Raw genomic sequence first — 22,365 nt, 5'->3', positions numbered from 1 at the left:
AGTGAGCATCGGTGGAGCGTGAGCACAGGAAAGCATTTCGAAGGACTAAAATGAGCTTTTGTCTGTCGTCTGTCATAAGAAAAAAAATCCAAACGTTGTTTTCACATAAGTTGACTGCGCCGCGTTCACAGAGGGAAGCAGCGTCCTGCTGCAGTGAGCTTTGATTCACAGGAACTCTGACACGCAGCAACAAAAGAACATTTGACACTGGGAAAACTGTCAGGAGACACAGGTAAGGTGTTTTTTTAAATTTTGAATCATTTAGCACCTTACAAAAATCCCCTCTTTAAACTAATTAACCAAAGAAATTAGAAAAAATGCGTCACACAGCTGCAGACTCATCGTCATTTATAAGGATGTTAAATTGGCACCTGTTGATCTGCATTTCCTGTAGTTGGAAATCATTTGAAATTAGTCTTTTTAAAGGATGATAAAGTTCTGTCCTGATGATATGAAAGTAGGCTCTACTGGAATAGCACATGAAAGACGACGTGAGGATTTATGCACTGGGCAGCATTTATGGCATTTCTCATAAAAAGATGCTGCACAATCTCTCTGCCATATGGCCAAAAGTTCCCCTCACTGCTCAACATACAGATCATAAACATGGTCTTCAAGATTGATCAGAAGCTCGAGCTGCCTTAGGCAGTAAACACTGGCATACATTAAATAATAAATATTCATTTTAGTAGAATTATGTTGGCCATAAACTCTCACAGGTAGATATGATTGTATGGTATCATCATTAGTATTATTACTACTATGTTTTATGCATGTGGTTTTTATAATTGAGCTGAGGGTATAAAGCTGTTTACTCTTCAAATTTCTATAGCTACAATGCCCCACACCCATAAAACACACACACACATACACACATACACACACACACACACACACACACACACACACACACAGCATCACAGCTCAACTCAAACCGTGGCTACAAACACATTTTTCCAAAATGTTTTTAGAAACAGAAAATTCTCATTCTTTATTTTGGTCTTCAGGTTCTGTAAAATAAGTTCAAATTCTTAGGAAGATAAAGGTAAGTTGGATTTAAACCTTTTGATTTGTTTTTTTAACCACTTAATCATGTCAGTTTTAAATCTTATTGAGCTTATTTGTAATGCTTACTGAGCTTTATGCATAAATCAATGTTCTGTCATAGAGATGTTTGTGAAGCGCACCCTGTCTCTTTCGCTCTCTCTCTCTCTCTCTCTCTCTCTCTCTCTCTCACACACACACACACACCGACTTCTCTGCTTGAAGCGTCTTTTCCCCCAGTGAAAGCCGCAGCAATAGTGAGCTGGTAATTTACCTGAGCTATTTATATTGAAAATAATTACATGTACAGCAGATTAAATGGGTAATAAAAAGGATTATACCTCATTATTCACCATCTGTATAAAACTCAAAGCGCTGGTGGTGTATGAAACAAAACAAAAAAAACCCCAAACAAACACAGTGATTCTCAGTTTTGCAGAAATCATCTCCAGTTCATAATTCCTTGCTCTCTCTGGCCTCGTTCAGCTATCTCCTTATGAGCCTTGCTGCTGCAGGTCATAGCCCCACTTTAAAGTCATGAGTCCATTAGACATTAATTAATCGTTACCTCTTTTTATCATACAGGGTGTCAGTGGTCATTACTCACAAACCTGTCTATGTAAAAAGCCGCTTGCGCACACTCATAGAGACATGACAAAAGGTTATGGTAATGCTGTACAAACAGAGTATTCAGATGTTTGGTAGTACGCCATTAATTATAGCCTTTGTGACGTGTTGCATGTCTTCAGAGAATCGTATTGTAGCTCAGTGTCTTGTAGATGCAGATTGATGTTGTTGCGTAAACTATAGAGCATTATTGCCGCTGCATAATAAGTCAGTGGTTTCTATTTTTGAGAGTAGTGTTACTGCTGCTGAGCGTTTTCAGGGTGACAAAAGATGCATTGTGTGTAGTATAATAAGCAGGGATTTTCACTATTGTTTAAATTTTATATTTTGTGCGTGGCTGTCAGTGGTTTCTGCTGCCTTACTGTGCTGCAGACGCCCTTTACAAAAGCTCACTGCCGTCAATTCCTGGGATTTTCTCTGGCAATCAATTTCCAAGCCGGAGTGCCTGTCATGTGCCTTGACAACACCGACTCTGTTAGCTTCTGGGAATAGACAGCTAAATGTTCAGTGTTTTTTAGGTGAATCATAGATTAGGTGTTATCTGCAGGTGCATACAGTACAGGTCACTACGATGTAATGTCTGCACTTTTTCCCATTGATCCCACTGAAAAGATTTTACAGAGAGCTGGCAGTTTAATCCATTTAGCCTTTTGTGTCCCCAAGGGCCAGCCACATAATAACATTCGGGGCCAGTGACGAGGCTCTTGGATTTGACTTAAAGGTGGTTTTTAACACGAGCAACTCTGTAGAATAATCTACTTAGAGTTATGATATGATCTGAATGTGTATCCCCTCCGGCTGCCATGCTTAAATTAAGTTTTGAGGAATATGCAGGTCAAAATAAGCACGTCTTGTTTTATTCAATTACATAAACTGCCATAAAGGGATGGTTAATTGTTCTCTTTTATTTCAGCGACTCAAGAGGAATGTAATAGCATTTCAACTATGTTGATCGAGGTGTCTCTTTAGAGCTGTTGTTAATCAACTATTGCAGAACACGCTACACTTTTTTGAGGTTATTGATTTTTATTCTTTCGCTGTCTTTTGGACAGAATTGGAAATATCAAATGGGACCAAGTTAAAAGTATGAACTGTAGTTACTAGCTCATGAGTCACACTGAAATATTCTCAGGACTGAGCATTAGGTGAACTAATGACTGGCACTAAATAGGCAAAGCAGTGTTGTATGTGCACCTTACACATTGTTCTATGTATTCTTCTCACTTCTACTTGTGCTATGGGTCAAAGTGGCAGGATTGCAATGTGATGTCAGTATCAGCTTTGTATTTTGCAGCATTAAAGTGAATGCATTATAAAATCCAGGGTCTTTTTTTCAGCCTTTGCAGAATTCCATTTACCTGTATTTACCGACTCCTTTCCGCTGCTGTTACCATAGAGACTAACCATCCCTATCAGCAAGTCGCCTTTGGCTGCCGGGCTCATTGGATCTGAGAGGAAAGAGACACTGGTGAGCCAGTGTTTCCCTGGCTTGATTTCGGCACCAGTGTAGTGAGAAAGGCATTTGCTTGGCTTTGACAGTGTTTCCTTGGCAGCTGGCGCCACACCAATAGTGGCACGTCGACCCATTTTGTCACTATGGGTTGACAGCCGAGACAGAGTGAAATCAGCTGGGAGAAATCCACTCCCGTAATTGAAATGAGTTCACCTGGGAGACAGCTGCTCTGCGGCGCCTGTTACCTGTCAACAGTCCACGCTTGCCAGTCTGCATGTAGTGGATATAATATGATGCCTGAGCAAGTCTTCCACTGGTGGCGCCATAGTGTGGAAGTTGAAAGAGATTCTTACCCTTACCACAAAATGAGCAAACATGCCTCAGGTATTTCAGCTGTGTGGCCTTTGTAAGATGTCATCTAAAGAGCATAACTCTGTTAAATAGATGTTCTGCGATAAAGCTGTGGCAAGTGGCAAGTGCACATGAATCCAGCTCGAACATAACATTGTTAAAGTTACAATTAATGTTCTTTTGATTTTTTGATTTTTGTGATATTAACTGACTGACTAAGAAACTTTTTTTTGCAATATCTATTTTTTATACAAATCATATAAATATTTGCTTTACAAGTACAAAATATCCCATACATACCCTCAGCATGAGCCTTTTGTTTTTCCACTGCACTTTGCTTTCTGTTCCGAATACTTAAATCTGTGGATAACTGCAACACTCGTCATTGTTCACTGTCACTTTCCTCTCACCAACAACTCACAATAAAGAACTGGAAGGACTTAACTGGCGTTTCCTGTCAAACACTGAAGAAGCAACATTTAAGCTCTCGTAAAAAGCACCCTGAAAATTAGGCCACAATTGCTTCCTTTATTAGCTACTTTTTGGCAGTCAACCAGGAAACCTAGTAATTTGGAGTTTCCAATACTGGAAGGTTACAAGTGTATCATATGAATAGGAAGCAAACTAAAAATGCCTCATTTATAGCACCACTTAGATATAGTGTGGTCTTTGATTATCATTCAGAAAATGTCAATACAAGTCAGACAAATAAGTGTTAATAACTGAATTTGTAGGGGACTAGGAGTCTTAACCCTACTGATCAAACATATTTGAACACTGAGAATCTCAATCAATCATTCGATTAAGAATAAATTTTCTTCTTCGACTGCTTCCTTTAGGGGTCATCACAGTGGTTCCTCTTCCTCACCATATCCCTAGCATCACTGTCTTTCTCACAGACTCTTTGCATGCCCTTCACTACGTCCTCCTCCTCCTCTCAAAATGCTCGACTTTAGTCATTTCCTAATTCTGTCCTTCCTGATCCCTCCAAATGAAAATCTTAGTTTCAACTTTGCCACCATCTCTAAACCATATATCATAGCAGGTCTTACAGTTTACTCAATTATTGTAAAACTTGAAAAAAATAATGGTGTTGTCGGGGCTGGCTGTGGAGTCGGGCAGGAGTCGGATCGAAAAACAGGACTCTAAAAAAAGAGGTAAACTAAAAAGCAGCTTCATTGCTGAACTTAAACTAACTACAAAATAATGCAGGTCAAAATACAGGGAAACCAAAACAACAAGCCTGCTATGGGGATAAATTGCAAAGGAGGACAGAACAAAGACAGAGGCAAACTGAGGGTATAAATAGATAAGAGGAGATTGGGGTAGAGTGGAAACATCTGGGAAAACACAGCTGAACTGAATCTAACTAATGAGACAAGGGGAAGAAAAAGTAGGAAGTAAAACAGGAGATAACAAACACTGGGATCAGGACTAAGACATACAAACTTGAGAGAATTAAAAAGGGACCCCAAAGGCAGCACACTGAGAAACCAGACCAACACAGGGGCACGACAGAGGAGACAGAAAGGGACACAGACATACTGACAAGCTAAGGGCAGACTGGACAGGAAAGAAAACTAACATGATAATCAAAAGAGGATAGAAAACAAAACTCAAACAAACACAAACAAACAATATAATGCTTCAAAAGGACCAAATATAGAAGTAGAACGTTTCAATGCCCAAGAGAACAGAATCACAAGTACACAACAAAAATTAGTTTTAATTAAGTGCTGGCTCAAAGTGCCCAGGACCAGGAAAGATTATGTGAGGATGTGATTGAAAGAAATATTATAGTTGGGAGTTTAAATTTAATTTTAAAAACATGCAATCTTTCTTAGTCCTGCTGTAAATCATTAGTTAAAGTAGTTAAAGTAATTACTGGCATGTCTATATGTATAATCACCACCACTGATTCAAAACAGCAAATTTACGCCTTATCACTACCATTTTGGGAAACATTGAAAATCGCTAAGTGAGTTGAAGTAGAGGAAATTCCAAGAGTTTCCATCTGTGGGGCACTGGAAACAAAACACTGATGTTATCTAACAGAGAAGAAGTATCGACGCTCGAGTCTAACAAAGAAAAGTGTGAATTCTCCATGTGGACAACAGATGCCAGCCTCCAGGATCGATAGCATACTCTCCTTTGGCACAGTCAATGATGCAACTTCTACCCCGAGCTTCTGGCTTACTCCGAACCGGAAAGCCGACTGCATGCTGCTCTCTCTGTGCAGTTGGCCTGGTACACCGACTGACAGTCACACACACAAATACAGTATGTTTCATTTTCTGGATTCATTTGGTGTAAGCAAATTCAATTCAAACAGGCAACCTTCATCAGCACCATCCAAAAAAGACAAAAAAAAATCAACATTGCCAGTAAAATGGGTGCCATCAGCTCAGAATCTCTTCCCACATATACACCAAGCTAATTATCCTCTAACGTTGATATTGTGTCTTGTAAAAGTCAGAACAAACCCTTCCCCTGGCTCACTCTGTTTCTTTCACGTCGATGCGCAGACACTGGCTGTCAAATATTGAAAAGGAGTCTGACTGTTTGAGGCTGTCTGACTGTCTTCTGAAACAACTTCTCCATCAATCAAACCCTCTCTCCGTTGTGTCCTTGTCATTTCTTTTTTTGAGTGTTCTGTCTCTTCTTCTTTCACTGTTTTTCGTGGCACAGACACTGTTGGAGTTGCACAAAAGCCACTCATTCATCCAGGTGGAGCTGCAATCTCAGTCCCATTTATACAAATTTCACATAAAAATTTAAAAGCCATAAGCAGTGTTGATGGGAAGATGTTAAGGGGATTCTTGATACTCTACTCATCAGTTACTAGACAGATACAAGCTGCGTGATTAATGAGGTTGCAATCATTGTAAAGCCTTTTGACATGAAGAGTGAAATGAAAAGTAAACACAACTATAAACTGTTTTGCTGCTGCGGTGATTACAAATGTAATGTTAGTGCTCAGAAATGTGGCAGCTAATAAGTCCACCGTGCTCCTGTGAAAGTCTGGTAATCAACATCAGTTAAGGCTGAGCAAATAATATGCTGCTAAATCACAATTTTTCATATAATTCAAGTGAATGAATGACAGAGAAGAACTACAGAGGCCTGATGTCCAATCTACACAGGGGGGGAAATGTCAGGGTTTACCCCTGTGTCTGATCCAGGCACAAAAGAGGGAGGACAGGTGGTGATCAGGCAGGTAACTATTAATCATGTTTCCAGATGTCCACCTCTGAAAACCTCCTTATGACTTTTACTTCCTCTAGATCAATCTTGTTGACCAAAGCTCATTTCCTGTCATGTGCTGTCTGAAGTAAACAGTTCAAAACATGGTTTGGGCTTTTAAGGAGAGGTGAAAGTGGAATGCTGCAAAGAAAAGGCGTGTGCTGAATTCATAACACAGTAAAAAATAAATGGTCTTAATATGGTCATTTGAGACTATTTTACTTTGTTGCTTGCCACTCTTAAAACTCCAGGAAAAACCAGTATGTTAACATCAGAGGTGGGACACACCAGCCACCACAAAATACCATGTGATCACAATATTTTTGACATTTTTCAGTATGGTAAGTATTGCAATAACATATAGTGAGATTTGTAACCTTTTTCAACTGCAAATGATGTCCTCAAATTGAAAGTTTGTCAATATCTGTTTTATCAAAAAGATAAAGCTGTCTCATTTGATGACACTGTCAGCAAAACCTGCCATAAATGTTGAGTCGAGTGCCCTTAGGTTGTGCTCACTGATGAAGACTAATTCAGAATGACAGCAAAATGTTGGCAATCTGTCTGCATTTATAAATTAGATTGTGAGATATGCAAATAATTGCTATCTCTTTGAGGATGATTGCTGTCAGTCCAAGCCTATTTAGTCACCACAAGTTTGTGTTTACTACCAGAATGTAAAAAAACCCCCAAACATTTCCATGCAATTACCATGTATGGAATTTATTTATTTATTAATTGTGACTGAGGACTCCTGTGACTGAGCCATTATTAGGAGCTAGCTTTATCAAGCTAAGTGTGTCCAGTGTTGGATAGTGGTGTGTGAGATTAGCCTTCCTGTTCGTGGTATTTAAATTTATTTAATAAAATATAGATATTTAGTGTCCTTGTATCAAGAGAATATCACCATGCAAAATATCACAAAATTATGCTCTATTGATATTTTTCCAGTACCCCTGCTATGGATCAGTACCAAATTGATATGGTGTTAGATTTTGCCTGTAGAAATTGGTCAGCAAGGTTGAAATTGGTGAGTGTGATTGAGTGTGAGTGAAACTGAAGACTGGAAATAGAGTGAAAAGAGTTAACCGTTCTTCTGATATCACACTACAAAACAAGACAGGAAATGAAATACAGCAGGATAGTCATCGTATCTTGATTGCATTTTTAAATAATCACTAGAGCCTAGAATCACAATTAAAAAGAAAATATGTTTAATCATCCACACCCAAACTTTAATATTGAATTGCAAGCATTTGTAGATTAAGTCCTAATAAACAGCACATGTTTCCGACATACATAAAGAAGTTCTTTGCTTGACAAAGACAAAAAAAAAGTGAAGCTTAAAAAAATATTTTTTGTGTCATAGTTTTGGTGCAAACTGTGGTTATAGGCTAACCACAGCTGATTTTTGATATTCTTGATATCGCAAGCTTTATATTGTGGTTTCTTCACATATTTGTGTTTACTCCTTTACATGGTGAAAATGACAGCATGTGCAGCTCATTTTAATATTTCCATCCAGAAGAATTTGTTTGATTGTTTGGCTCTGCATGGAGCTGTGACAGCATGTGATATTGTTATTAGGACATATAATTCAGTTACACTTGAAAGACACTATGAAGCCAAAATGAGAATTCACTTTATGGCAATTGGCTTTGAGAGAGAACTACTCAGTCTCAGAGAATCGCTTAGCAACACAGTGCCAATCTCTTTCAGGATGTTGCATAGGCTCAGATTTCTAAATTCATATTTCATACTCATGACAGCCCAAGGATAGCTTTCTTTATATATGCTCAGATCCCATTTTTGAATTTGTTGGGGAAAAAAAACTGTCATGTTATGAAATAACTATATAAGAAATTAACTATTGGACATAATCTTGTTTAATTAAATGTATTATATGCAAACAACTGTTAGTTATTGTTTGCAAAGATAACAGTCAACCTGGTTTCATCCTGTGTAGCTCAGCTGTCCACTCATTGAATGTTTCAGTAGTGTGTGTGGCATAGCTTGATGAATGGCTCCTTACTTCAATAAGTCTAATTGATGCTGTTACAGATCGTGAGATATTTACGAGTTAAAACATCCATCATTCTGAATAATTGAATGACCAAGGTCAGTTTGAGATCAGTAAGTTCCTTTAGGGGATTTTGTTTTGTTTTGTTTTTTACCCAGATGGAATTAATAAAAATTTTAATTGTGATCCTGACTTTCTAGCCAAAAGACAGATGAGAGGACTGATAGCACTTGTCCCAGAAATGAATAAAAAACAACAGAAAACAGCTGGTAGTCTTCTGAGCTCCAACCTATAGGGAATTGCCAATCTCTGATTTCTCAAAATCCACCTATCATTAGTCACCACATTCCGTAATATCTGTTTTGTGTAATGTACATAAAACAGAGGGTAAAGGCAGCCAGTTCAGTTATCAGTCTGTGAGCTAAGCCAAGAAGAGCAGCTGAAGCTGCCAGCATATTATTTTCTAAGAGACGAAAAACTTGTATCAATCTTCTTAATCAAATTTAAGCGAGAAAACAATTACGTTAATGGCCAAGAAATGCAAAACAATCTTGTGCAAAAGTTGCAAAATCTCAAGATGTTAAGATTCCCATTCATCACACAATACTGAATCCCCCAAAATGCAGCTACATCATAGCTACATCAGCCACCCATTATTTGTCTATATTTTCTAGGAAAATTGGGAATGGAATCTTTATTTATTAAGAGATTTATTGACCAATAGTGTTCCACTGTGTGTTTTTCTTTCCGTTTACTGCACTGGCAGTGTGTTTAGGATCATTGTTAAGCTTAAAAATGAATATATTGCCAATCAAATCAGGTATTGTATAGTGGATCATGCACATACTGATTACCATTTAAGCTAAAGAGTTTAAATTTGCACTCATCCCTTCGTAAGATCTCATAAGTTCTTGTGTAATTTGGCTTACCTCAGAACAAATTATATTTTTGCATTAGGCACCTAGTAAAAACGTGCCTAAAGGAATTTAAAATCATTTTTTAAGTTGTCTGATTTGTCTATCTTAAGTCAACATTAAGTGGCTTAAACAAACAAACAAACAAATCAATTCTTTGAAAATGGTCAGGTATGAGAACTTGAATAATTAAGTTTACATCAATATTAACCACTTTCAATATTGTTTTGATTATGCAAGATGTCTTCTCCAGTCACTGCAGGCAGGGTTAATACAGTAGGTCATGCTAGACAGATTAGCAGCAAATTAAAAGGAAGTGAATAACATTGATTATGTTGATACAATAGCAGTTGATAAGGAGTGGGATACATAAGTATTGTATGTAAGAGAAGGTCTGCTCAGGTCTATGTGTTATAAATTTGTCAAAATCAAGGCTCCATGCAAATGTATATGTGCCTGCTGAGTTATTGTGACAGCCTGTGCAGACACCACACTACCGTGCACTGACTTATAAAATGTTTAACAGGAACAAATACTTGGTTAAGGTGCGCATAGCTGTCTGTGTTAGTGTCTGCAAGCGAGTACAATCCTAGTCTAGAACAGAAAGTGAACAGTTTGTACTTGATGTACTGGAAGCAGGAAAAAATGTGGATGACTTGGCAAAAGAGCAAATTATAATGGCAAGCAGCAGGGTCAAAGCAGCCGGTTTTATGATACGCAGTGGTTAGTACCTAATAAGTACCTACTAATTCCCAAGAAGGACAAATACAAAGCCCATTATAGGTTTTGGGATGACCATAGCTCACTGATTCCTGACTGGCTCATATTGTAGTGTGAACATGGTGTGATGATCTGGCTAAAGTTCTACTAAGAAATCCTTGGTCCTGGCATTCATGCAGATATTACACTGTCAACTACCACTTACTTAAAATTATTGTAAACCAGATACCAGTATGGTGGAAACTCAGTCCAGTCCACAGAAGCTCTGCCTCTAACTCATGTCTGGTTTCCTGACACGCTAGAAGATCAAGCAGAGTCTGTGCCTCGAGCAATCTGAACTGTTTTAGTAGTACAATGTAGAATTGCATAAAATTACATCCGCACAAAGACCAGGTCTATAATTAAGACATTCATTTCCAAATTTAGTTTGTACGTTACTCATTATTTTTTTTAACATATATTTTATGGTTCTTTTAATTATAAAACACCTTTTGTGACCATTACTTTTATGCAGCCTTGTTTTTCCACTCTGTGACTCTTTTGTTTTGCATATTTTTTACAAAGTGCAGTAGAAAAAATAGGGTTCAATTGGCTCTGAGCAGACCAGACATAAAGGTGAAAGATAAATTGCATACCCTGCAGCATCAGTTAGGTGCAGACAGAAATAGAACACAGCTCCTGTTGAGGAAGAGAATAATTATGTTAAAGGTGAAAGAGGGTGATTATGCAGCTGATTAAACTAAAAGAAGTCTTCAGACCAAGTGTATTTCTAGAAACAAGTAGTTTTATGAATATTGTCTTGTACCTAAAATCAAATGTATTATGACAAACCTTCCCAGAGTTGAGCCTGCAAATTACTAACTCTCAGGGGTTGCAGCCAGTTGCAGTCTTAACATTTGTTCCCTGTCTCCACCTTGCAGTGAAACATCATGACTACGCTGCTGGACCTAAAAAGTAGTGTGCTGAGGCAGGTGCAGAGGAGCCAGTCACTAAGGAGCCGAAGGGAACCTCCTCCTCCGACTGCCAGCAGCCCCCTTACACACTGTCCTGACCCCTTACCTCGCAGGTGAGTCAGCCGGATGCACATACATGTGCCAATGTACCACAAACAAATAAACAAACATTCAATCATATATGTTCACCAAAAATAAGATTTCCATACCCGCCTTCCACGCCACCTCTGGGGAAAAGGACTTTTGTTAGGCAGAAAGATCGAGCTGGAAAGGATGTGCAGCAAATTAGGGATCTTAAAATTTCCCAACGAGTGAAGAGAGTGCCAAGGTGGAAGGAGTACCTTCAGAAGCTCATGAATGACGAAAATGAAAAAAAGAGGAGGATGGATGGATGGATGGATGGATGAGGGTTAGTGAATCACGTGGTAACACATCTGTGCTGGGATGGAGATGTCTAGGAGAGAGGGCAGTGAGCTTTTTAACCAGGCTGTTTAACACAAAGTTGGAGAGTCAGAGGATGTTTGAGGAGTGGAGAAGAAGTGTACTGCTGTTGATTTTCAAGAACAAGGATGTGCAGAGGAATAAAATGGTTGAGGAGCCAAATTTTGAAAATATGGGAAAGAGTTGTTAAAGATATGTTAGGAGAGTTCAGTGAGCAACAGTTTGGCTTTATTCCGAGAAAGAGCACTACAGATGCAATATGTGCTTTGAGGGTGTTGATGGAAAAGTATAGAGAAGGTCAGAAAGAGTTGCACTGTTTCTTTGTGGATCTAGAGACAACATATGATAGGATAACATGAGAAGATATGTGGTGTTTTATGAGGAAGTCAAGAGTGTCAGAGAAGTATTTTAGGGTTGTGCAGGAGATGTTTGAGGACAGCAAGACAGTGGTGGGGTGTGTGGTAGGAGTGACAGATTGGTTCAAGGTGGGGTTTGGACTGCATCAGGCATCGCCTCTGAGCCCCTTTTTGTTTGCAATGGTGATGGACAGGCTGACAGTGGAGCTAAGTCTCTGTGGACTGTTTATTCATAGTCATTATTGTGGTCTGTCTGAGGTGGAGGTATTCTCTAGAGAGAAGACAAATGAAAGTCGGGAGATGCAAGACAGAATACATATGTAAATGAGAGGGAGACAGGTGTTACAAGAAGCTGCAAGGAGCAGAGGTAGTGAAGGTGGATGTGTTTAAATGCTTGGTGTCGACCATAGAAAGCAACTGACAGTGCACTAGAGAGGAGAAGAAGAATAGGGTGAAAGGGAAAATTTAAAAGATATTAATTAAACCTGCTGTGATGAATGATCCTGGAAGATGTTAAGGTTTTCAGTGAGAGCAACCAGAACAGACAGGATTAGAAATTGGTATATCAGAACAGGTTGAGTGTTTTGGAGGCAAGGTTAGAGAGGCAAGGTTAAGATGGTTTGGAAACGTTGAATATTGAATTGCCAGAGAGGAGGAAATGATGAAGACCACAGAGAAGATTCTAGGATGTGGTGAAGAAAGGCATGCAGAGTTATCAATAACATCTATCTAATTTTGGGTCATGTTATAGCAGCCTTCAAATCTAAGTATGTGTAAAAAAAAAAAAAGTGTTGCTAGGCAACCAGGCGTGCAGCAGTAGTAGTTTTACATTGATTCCTATGGGGTCAAAATGACGTACCCGGCAGTTCTGGGTAAAAGCGTTCATAATTTTTTTTCTTTTGATCCCACACACGCAAAGATTTAATATTTGATAAATAAGCCAATTTTAGGAAAAGTGATGAAATATGAGATGATGGGGTTTTAATTTAACATGATTTTTTAAATGCCAAGAGGTCAAAATGACATGCTTAGTAGTTGTAGTGTTAACCAAATGCCTTAGTGAGGTGCTAAGACATCCATGTGCCACCAGCATAGCTTCAATGCACCATGGTATTGATTCTTGATTCAATTCTCTCTAGCTTCCTTGTTTTGAATGATGATGAATGATTGAGTCTTTCTCGGTGGTGGTAGCGAGTGCTGTTTAACATATTGATCCAAACTTTCACATGTGCACATGTGAGATCTGCTAATTCCATGTGATTCGCATCATTTTCAAACATTTAGTGGCCCCTTTCAGGCTTATTGTCATTCTAGATAAAAATGTGCTTATCAGGATAGAAATGTTATGTCGTAGGATAGATCACTCCAAACAACTTTGTATTGATTTATAGAGACTCTTCATTCCAAGGGGGAAGTGGGCCTTGACCATCCTTGTCACAGCCCCCTCCCCTCACTAGCAGCTGAACACTTAAGCAATCATTGAGATTCATACCACTGAACTACACTTTATGAGGAATTTAAAAGTGAGTAAAGGTACCATTTAAAAAAGAAATGTAGCATTGTGGTATTAAAAAGTTACTGAACTACCTGATAATTTCTTTAGAAATTTGTGATGTACTCCAGCCTCCCTGCAACCCAGGTTATTGCATGGTTATTTTACAGTTTTTGTTTTGTTTTTCACTATGTCAGAGAGCTTGAAAAATAGTTTTCTCATTTATGTAACTGAAAAAAGTGCATCTTGATTTTTTTTTGGTCTTTTTTTCCCCTGTTGTATTGAAGATGGTGTCAAGGATTTTCCTGGGTATCCGTGTCAAGTTTAAATCCTAGTCCCAAAAGGTTGATTCTGTTGATCCAGACGTAATGTTTTCAGTGGGAGAAACATTTAAATCCTAGTATTGTGAAACCCTAGTCTCCTGTGGATACTCAAGAGTTACTCAGCGCACAAACATGACAGTTTTTGCAAAAGCCCTAAACACCATTACCATGAGGCAAAAATAAATCTCTGCCAGATGTAGAATCAGATGTATAATGCTCATGCTAATCTCCCTAGTGATAAGAGGAAGTCTCAAAGCTCATTTAAGGAAAAAAATAAATGCTTTTTCCACATTTTGGCACCTGCAGTGAAAGCACAAAAGACATAGTTCAGTTGCTTTAAACTAGACCTCTCCAAAATAACAAAACACATTTAATAGACGTTGAGTTTTCCCTCATTTAACAGTTTCCTATTACAAATTGAAACGTCTGCAAAGAATAACTTTTAAGTGAAACCTTTACTGCACTGAAGATCCATCCACAATGAATGTAGAGTCAGGATTTGACAAGACTTTAACATTATATTATTGTTGATATAATCATTCCGGAGCTGATGTTTAGTTCACTGTGTTCAGCCATCACACTTTATGTCCTGCTGTTAAATAATTTGCTGTTTGTGACTAACTGCAGATACTTTAGTCTTCCTCAGGTAGCGAGCTTGATCGCACTTCTTTCTAAGTAACTACAAAACTAGCAAGAAAACTGTGACCTTATATATTCCTCTTTTGAAGGCACTGTATTCTTGAGTGTATGAAAAACATTGCCTGGTTACTGTGGCTCTGTTACCGTCATGGATATGTCTGTATAGAGTTATGAGGATCATTAACGTAAAAGTGACACATTCACATGACAAAAGCGCCGTGATGGTGACAGTCTGATGAAGCCAGTAATGTTACAGATCCTATTTCTGAAATGAGATTATGGTAGATAGAAACCTTGTGACAGGCCAGTGAAATGCTAACCTCAGAGCTTTTTTATGCAGATAGCCAAGAATAGAAAACTAAATGGATAAAACCTATCTGAATCTCTGAAAGAGCACATTAATCTGAATCCAGCATTTTAGTCACCCTTTAAGCCAATATATACAGTGGTTGCCCTGTATTGTTCATCTTCATGCCATACACACATATTTATCTATACTCTACAGTATATCCACTAGATACCTTGTGATGTTTTCTATTTTTTTTTAATTTTTTCTCTCTTATAATGCTATTTTTAATTAATTTCTTATATCTGTTACCATTAGCTTATGCTAGTTATGTTAGTGGAGTTTAGTTTTTTTCTTTGCAACAAGTGGAATAGGTAAAAAAAGAAGAAAAAAACAGAGTCATCTGATTTATTTCAGTCGTGTTTTGAAGCTTTATATAAAGCCAAAAGTAATCGTATGAACCTGAGGTTTCTATAGCAACCTAAACACAGGCTGCTGCCGTGATGTGAACTTATACTTGTAATAACAACCATGTCTATTTTTAACATGGAAGATAACCTCAATCGCTGCGTTGAACACTAATCAAATTTGAATTTGAAAGTGTGATGCTGGACATACAGATGATTTTTGATGCATTTTTCACATACATTTTAATTCAATGTATTTTTTAAGATAACTTAAAGAGGTTTTAATATTTTTAAGCAAAATTAATAACACATAATAGAAGCTGATTTGTGCTCTTTATTAAAGACCTGATTTATTGTCTTCATTAAGCCGTGATTCGACCTGACAGTATCGCACCTTTCTCTCATTTCCCATGCCAGCTTCTTGGTGCTGCAGCTTCCCCACTGAGTCTCAGCTGTGTGCAAACCCTGAGCCCTCATCATTAGAGGCAGGCTGTTGATCTTTGTTATCCATTCAGACGGCTGCTGACCTGGATGCACTTTCACTTTAATTGAGAATTTGCAAATGAGGCCGGGTGGATTTAGGCGGCTCCATCCACGGTTGTTGACCCAGTAGTACAGTCGGCTGTCAGAGCCGAGCCCTTTCCGAGCAGAGACCTGCACATCGGAGGTGAACTTTTTAATTCAGTGGAGCAAATTATGTTTTTACCTCTATGTGAGCTGTTTTTTTAACAGTGTGGAAAAGCACAATACACTGTCAGCAATCAGCTCGACTGGCGGTACAGCATATAAACCCACCAGGGTTTATATTTAAATTTATATTTTGCTTTTTTGTTGCTGTTGTTGTTGCTTGATTACTTTGCTGTCCGCTTCCACATCCATCAAGAGAAGTAGTCTTCATATTTCACACTTGACTTCACTGTGTTTTGAATCCCCAGCTTGCTTAATGGCTCTGACTTCTCAGTGTCACGGTATCGAGGCTCTCGTTTTTTAATAATGCAGAATAACACAGTCAATTGAGAGTGACATTAAACAGAAACCCCTAATGCAATAAAAGTCAACACCTGCTATTGCAAAGTCAGTCAAGACGAGTATATTTTTAATTTTTGCTTTACAAGTCCTTGAAACGAGCAGGACCTACCATGTTTTACTTTATTTTCCTGACTTCCTGGCTGTCTTCCCAAAACCTAGAAAATCTTAGTAAAACTTTATTTCTTTGTGTATTAATTAAATTTTAAAAGAGCTCAGTAAAGTAGCTGAGAATCTCAGCTTTTAGCATGTCAGTCAAATAATAATACTGCACTTATTTGAGACTGCTTCCAGCATCATATGAGTAGCTGTTTTTGCATTCAAACAAGAATTTAGATCGTATTGTGGAAATAACCAACCGGGGATGGAAAGTAACAGAGTAGTTCTGTGCATGCACTATTAAAAAAAAGGCAGTTGTGCTTTCCACTCTGATTTGGATAAATATTGTAAAGTTGACTGTTTTACAAGCTCTGCAAAATATAATATGGTCTCCTAAATAGGTTATTTAAACATAGGCTATATATAAACATCCTAAAGTGTATTTGTTCCAAACAGCTCCACCTGTCAAGTATCAGAGGAGGATGAGCCAAATACAGACTCCCAGGCAGACTGAATAAAAAAAGGAAAGCCCTTTATTTCAGCTGATACAAATCCGAAGAAAGAAAAACAGAATCCAAAACAGGCAGAAAACACATGGGGAGGAAAAACAGATGCTGTAAGGACAAAGGGTACATATACACACTGATGGTGAGTTAGGAATTTAGACACAGCTGGGAAGAAAGGAGACACAGGTGCACACAAGAATAAGCTTGGCACAGGGGAAAGACACAGGAGGATAGACAAAAAGGAAACACAGAGGATAATACTATAAACACTACTAAAATATAGCAAAAACTGAAGCTTCAAAATACTGGGAATAATTGAGAACCAAAAGACCATAACACCACACTGATCAGGATAAAATTTATATGCCGTTCCTACAGGGAATCCTTATGTTACACAAGCTCCAAATAATGACCATATGTGGAAGTAGTCACAGTGAGACAAAATTTCAGGTTTCAGAAGTTAGGCTTTACGCATTTCTTTTAACTCTTCACTCTGTATAACATCATTTAGAGGCGATATCTTTATTATAATAATTTCAGATATCCTCAATCACCTGTTTAAGCTCTTGTTTATAAGGGACAGTGATTCACTGGAAAAGTAGCTGATGGGATGCTCCAACTTCTAGAATAATAATGATTAAGTTCAGTTTCCTCGAAGTATGTTTTGCTGATCTTATTTTTTTCTTTTAGTCAAACAAAATGTTTAATTTTAAATCCTTCTCATCATATACAAGGTCTTCAATAACCAGCCTCATTCTAACTTAAAGATCTCATGGTACCATGTCACCTCAATAAAGCCTATGCTCTCCTATGCTTTCCTAGGGTATTTAAAGTAGAATCACTACTTTTTAATTTTTGCATTTTTCTATAGCCTTTTCTTTAACTGATATAAATATCAGAATGTATCTTATATCACAGTACATATTATAATTGTAATGAATAAACATGACACAGAGTGAAACATTGTTGCACAAGGATGTTTCATGAATTAAAATGAATTAAAATGTCAAATTTAATTAGCCGGTTTCTGGCATTTAGAGCATCTTGGATCAGATATTGGAACATTTTGAAAAATACTCAGTTTGTAGTTAAGCTTTAGTTTAGTTTAAAGTTCAGTGTTGGATTTGGTTTTTAGTTGTGGGAGTTGTGGAAAATATGAAGATCTAAAATATTGCCAGACTTGTTCTGCAAACAGGCAACCTCTAATGCACATGTAGTTGTGTCAGTAAGCAGAATGTTACAACGCTTGGTCAGGACCTGTAAGGATTGCATTGTAATATGCTGGAACTCCATTTAATTTCATTTTTCAGTGGGCAAGATAGTTCCACAGAATTAAATAGCTAGACTTTGGCCAACTGTCAGTTTTATGGGATCTTGGGCTTGTTGCAGATGTGAAAAGTCTTCCTGGTTAATGTTGTATACCCTCACTGGCCACTTTATTTGGTACAACTTGCTAATACTGGGCTGGACTCCCTTTTACCCTCAAAACATCCTTAATTTTTGAAGATAAAAGGGATGATCTGCTCTGAGACTCATCAGACCAGATCATGTTTTTCCAAACTTCTATTGTCCACTTTTGAATGTCAGCCTCACCTTCTTGTTCCTAGCTGATAGGAGTGACACAGTGTGGTCTTCTGCCACTATAGCCCATCTGCTTCCAGATTCAACATTATATTTGAGTTAATATTGGTTTTTCCTGTCCAAAGCAGATTGGCCATTCTTCTCTGAACTCTGGTATCAACAAGGCATTTTCTCTCTCACTGCCACTCAGTAGATATTTTCCCTTTTGGAGACCATTCTCTGTAAATGCTAGAGATGGTGGCGTGGGAAAAAACCTGTCTTCAACAACAATTTTGCCACACTCAAAGTCATTTATGAAATGACCTTGTCTCCCAATGCTAATTCTGGGGTTGATCTTCAGTGGATTGCCTTAACCATGTCTACATGCCTAAAAGCATTAAATTGCATTTTTTTCTTAAAAAATAACCAAATAACAACAGAGAAGACAAATCAAACACAAAAATAAACGTGTAAAAAAAACAAAGTGGTCCCACACATTTTTACAACATTTGAAATCTTATAGTGATGCGCTATTCTTCATGGTAATGAGACATGCTGTGATGCATGGCCTGGGGACACTAGCACTAACAAAAAGACATGACGCAGAGCAGGACGTGGCAGAGATGAAGATGCTAAGATTATGATTTTGGGTGACGAGAATGGATAGAATTATGAACAAGTATATCAGAGGGACAGCTGAAGTTGAGACATTCAGAGACAAAGGTGACGATAAAATTCTGAGATGGTTTGGACATATACAGTGGAAGGATAGTGGATATACTGGGCAAATGATGTTAAATATAGAGCTGCCAGACAGGAGAAAAGAGGAAGACCACCCTAGAAGATTCATGGATGTAATGAAGGAGGACAAGCAGAGAGTTGGTGTGACAGAATAGGATACTAGGAAATAGTTAGATAAAGGCAAATGATCCGCTGTAATGACCCCTAAAGCGAGCCGTCAAAAGAAGAATAAGATTGTGCATGCTCAAAGAGCTCTGAGGGGGCACATCTTACTTAAAATTGTGACAACGATATGTGATAAGTGGGGGAAAAGTTTAAAGAAAGGAATAGCCACTTACTCAAAGTATCCAGGGGAATTGTCTTATACCTCAGCGATCCTTTAAATGTGTCTTTGTGTCAGATTTCTTGTTGATACTGCTTTTGTTTTCAGAAAGCATGCCAAACCTTTACTTTAAACCTGACATTGGTCTGTTTTAAAATATGTCAGATCCACAGTCAGCCACTGACCCACGGAATGAGAAAGTAAAAACTGTGAAACGCAACTAGGAAGCAACCAAGAAGTCTTGAGTTGGAAATAATTTCACACCAGGCTACTTTTATGTCTGTCAGTACCACTGGCTGCATGAGCGACTGCAGATTCTTCCACGTTATTGAATGGAGAGATTCAATCAGAGCTTTTGTGATTTTATCTCCACGCTGAAGCCTTCCACCTGTAATGTTTTGCTGCTTAATCAAATGTGTAATTAGAGTATAACAAACAGTCTTCTGTGTTGTGTTGAGGGGTTCCTTGTCATAGAGATCTCAGTTTATGATTGGAGCCACAGGCTTATATTATGGATTGACATCCATAAGGAATTAGATTTAAAAAAATAAATAAATTAAAACAACATTTAATTTTATTAGAATGCATACAGACATCACTTTGTTTTTCATACCGCAGATGACAGTGATGTCTGCAATATTAATTACTATGTATGCACTGCCATCATATATTGGGGTTTGAAGAGAAGGGCTTCTGTCATCTTCGCACTCTCTGTCAGTTCATGTTTATTCTGAGATATTCTTTTAGACAGAAGACGTTCTTGTTTTTATTTGTTTTCCTTCTGATTTACTCTCCAGACAGGAAATCATAATTGAAGCATTTGAATGAATTCGGAAAATAAATTACAATAAAATGAGGTTTTAAAAAAAAGGACCTGTTTCCTAGCAACATCAAATCAGTTTGTTATTCTGGTAGCGTGCGTGCGTGCGTGTGTGTGCGTGTGTGTGTGTGTGTGTGTGTGTGTGTGTGTGTGTGTTTGTGTGTGTGTGTGGATGAGAGATGGAGAGAACGATTTAACTTAATACATCCTTAATATATCTTTTTGATGTATCATATTAAAATGGACTTGATTTGCATCATTTGTGCAGTACTGCTTCCCATGAACATGTTGTCCCAAGCCCCCAGAAAGAAAAAAAAATATCCCAGACTGTTTGGACAAATCCTCAAGCTGACTGACAAAAGATGGGACAGATTTCTGGATACAAGAATACTCTGGGCAATTCAACCCGGATGTGGAGAGAACCGAGTGTCTCTAAACACAAGTCTTAGTGTGGAATGAAGCTTATTTGTACTATCTGTGCAAATGAAAACTGAAGCTCCGTGAAACAAAGCTCCCAATCCCTTGTTAGTGGAACAGGCTTTGTCTTTGACAGACTCGGTTTGGGGTTTTCTTTCAAATGCTGTCTGAGGAGCTTTACTTACGAAAAACAGCTGTGGTTTTATTTTCTGTATAATGCAGGAGGGTGGTTGAAAAATATAGCTATGGGTTTTATTCAGAACTGTTTTAATGTAGAGCAAATTCAGCAGCAGAGGCAAGAAATCTTGAAGCAAGTTTGAGTGTCGATTTTTTTAATGAGTTAACATTAAATAATGCTTAGCTAGTCTTACTGACATTCAACAAGTTCCAAACATATTCAAAAAGCTTGGGGTTTTTTTAAGTTTTATTTTATTTTATTTTTATTTTGGGGATGTGTTGAGAGAAATTTGGGATTTAGTATCTGACCCAAAGAAACTTCAGATTAGATTAGTTGGGGATCAAATCACTAAGGCAAGATTCACAGAGGATTCAGGCTTTCCAGAATTTTGAGGTCAGGATATCTTTACTGGGGCAATTGTCATAGCAACTATAACCGGTCATCAAAAGACAAGCTAGCAGAGCTTTGACTAATGTTAGCATTAGTCAAGCTAGCTAATGCTTGTTACTAACTTTGTTTATATCCAATAGCTTGATTATTCACTGCAATGATCAATTACTCCTATAAAAACTAAACAGACGGGCCAATTCATGCTCTCAGGATATTTGCATAAAAAATTTAATTGACTAACAGCCATGCTGGCACTTCAGAAGTTGAATTTCTCTTGACTTTCGGCATGTGTAGCGTAAGCAAAGAGAAGCAACTCATCCGTAATTCATTTCAGCAATGCATGACATCACCCATTCAAAGCGACAAGAAGTGAGAACACTGAAGCCTGAAATGCAGCCATGTGAATCCTGCCATAATGACCAGTAAGGCTGCAATGACTCAGTCACCTGAAATGAGTTGTGGACTTTTTATGGGTGAAACAATAACGAAGAAAATACTCTTTAGAAAATATTCATACATGATTTATTCCCTCCAAATATCTATAAGCTGTCACTTACCTACAAAAAAGATTTCTAACTGAATCAATTTTACAAACAGAGTCAGATGAAATGGCATAATGCAAATAAACTGCTTTGGTAAAATGGTTTCTTGGCTGTAGATCAAAAAAACAACCACTGAAGGCCTAACATTAATCACCAATGTTGGGAGGATTGACCTCATTGTCAAGCTGTACACCTCACTTTTCTTTTCTTTTTTGGGGGGTGGGGGGGGGGGGGGGGGGGGTGGTGGTATACCAAAGGCATGACACTCAAAGATAAATCAAATACCATTACAATGCAGTATTTTTCTCTTTATCCCTGTTCACTCTTATAAACCCATAAAAAAACACTATGTGGTTATAGCCATGCATGAGTGGAGTGTCATGTTAAAATGAAGATGAATGTTTTAGTGACTCTGATATGGTTATAAAAGTTTACCCAAGGAAACTTTCACTTTTCCAGTTCAACTGGGCCTCACCCCAGTGGAAACTTCACCAA

At 38.0% G+C, this 22,365-nt stretch overlaps 1 protein-coding gene across 1 annotated transcript in view; it reads left to right on the top strand.

Moving 5' to 3' along the window:
* The window catches only part of baiap3 (BAI1 associated protein 3), a 46,136-nt gene continuing 23,771 nt past the window's right edge, over positions 1 to 22,365 (top strand). Inside the window, exons 1-2 of the mRNA XM_013269596.3 lie at positions 1 to 232; positions 11,293 to 11,438. Coding sequence (XP_013125050.1) covers positions 11,302 to 11,438 — 137 coding nt within the window. The 5' untranslated portion in view covers positions 1 to 232; positions 11,293 to 11,301. The remainder of the gene's footprint in view (positions 233 to 11,292; positions 11,439 to 22,365) is intronic.

The sequence above is a fragment of the Oreochromis niloticus genome, linkage group LG4, assembly GCF_001858045.2.
Source record: "Oreochromis niloticus isolate F11D_XX linkage group LG4, O_niloticus_UMD_NMBU, whole genome shotgun sequence".
NCBI classification, from domain to species: Eukaryota; Metazoa; Chordata; class Actinopteri; order Cichliformes; family Cichlidae; genus Oreochromis; species Oreochromis niloticus.
This window is presented reverse-complemented; position numbering and strand designations above follow the sequence as displayed.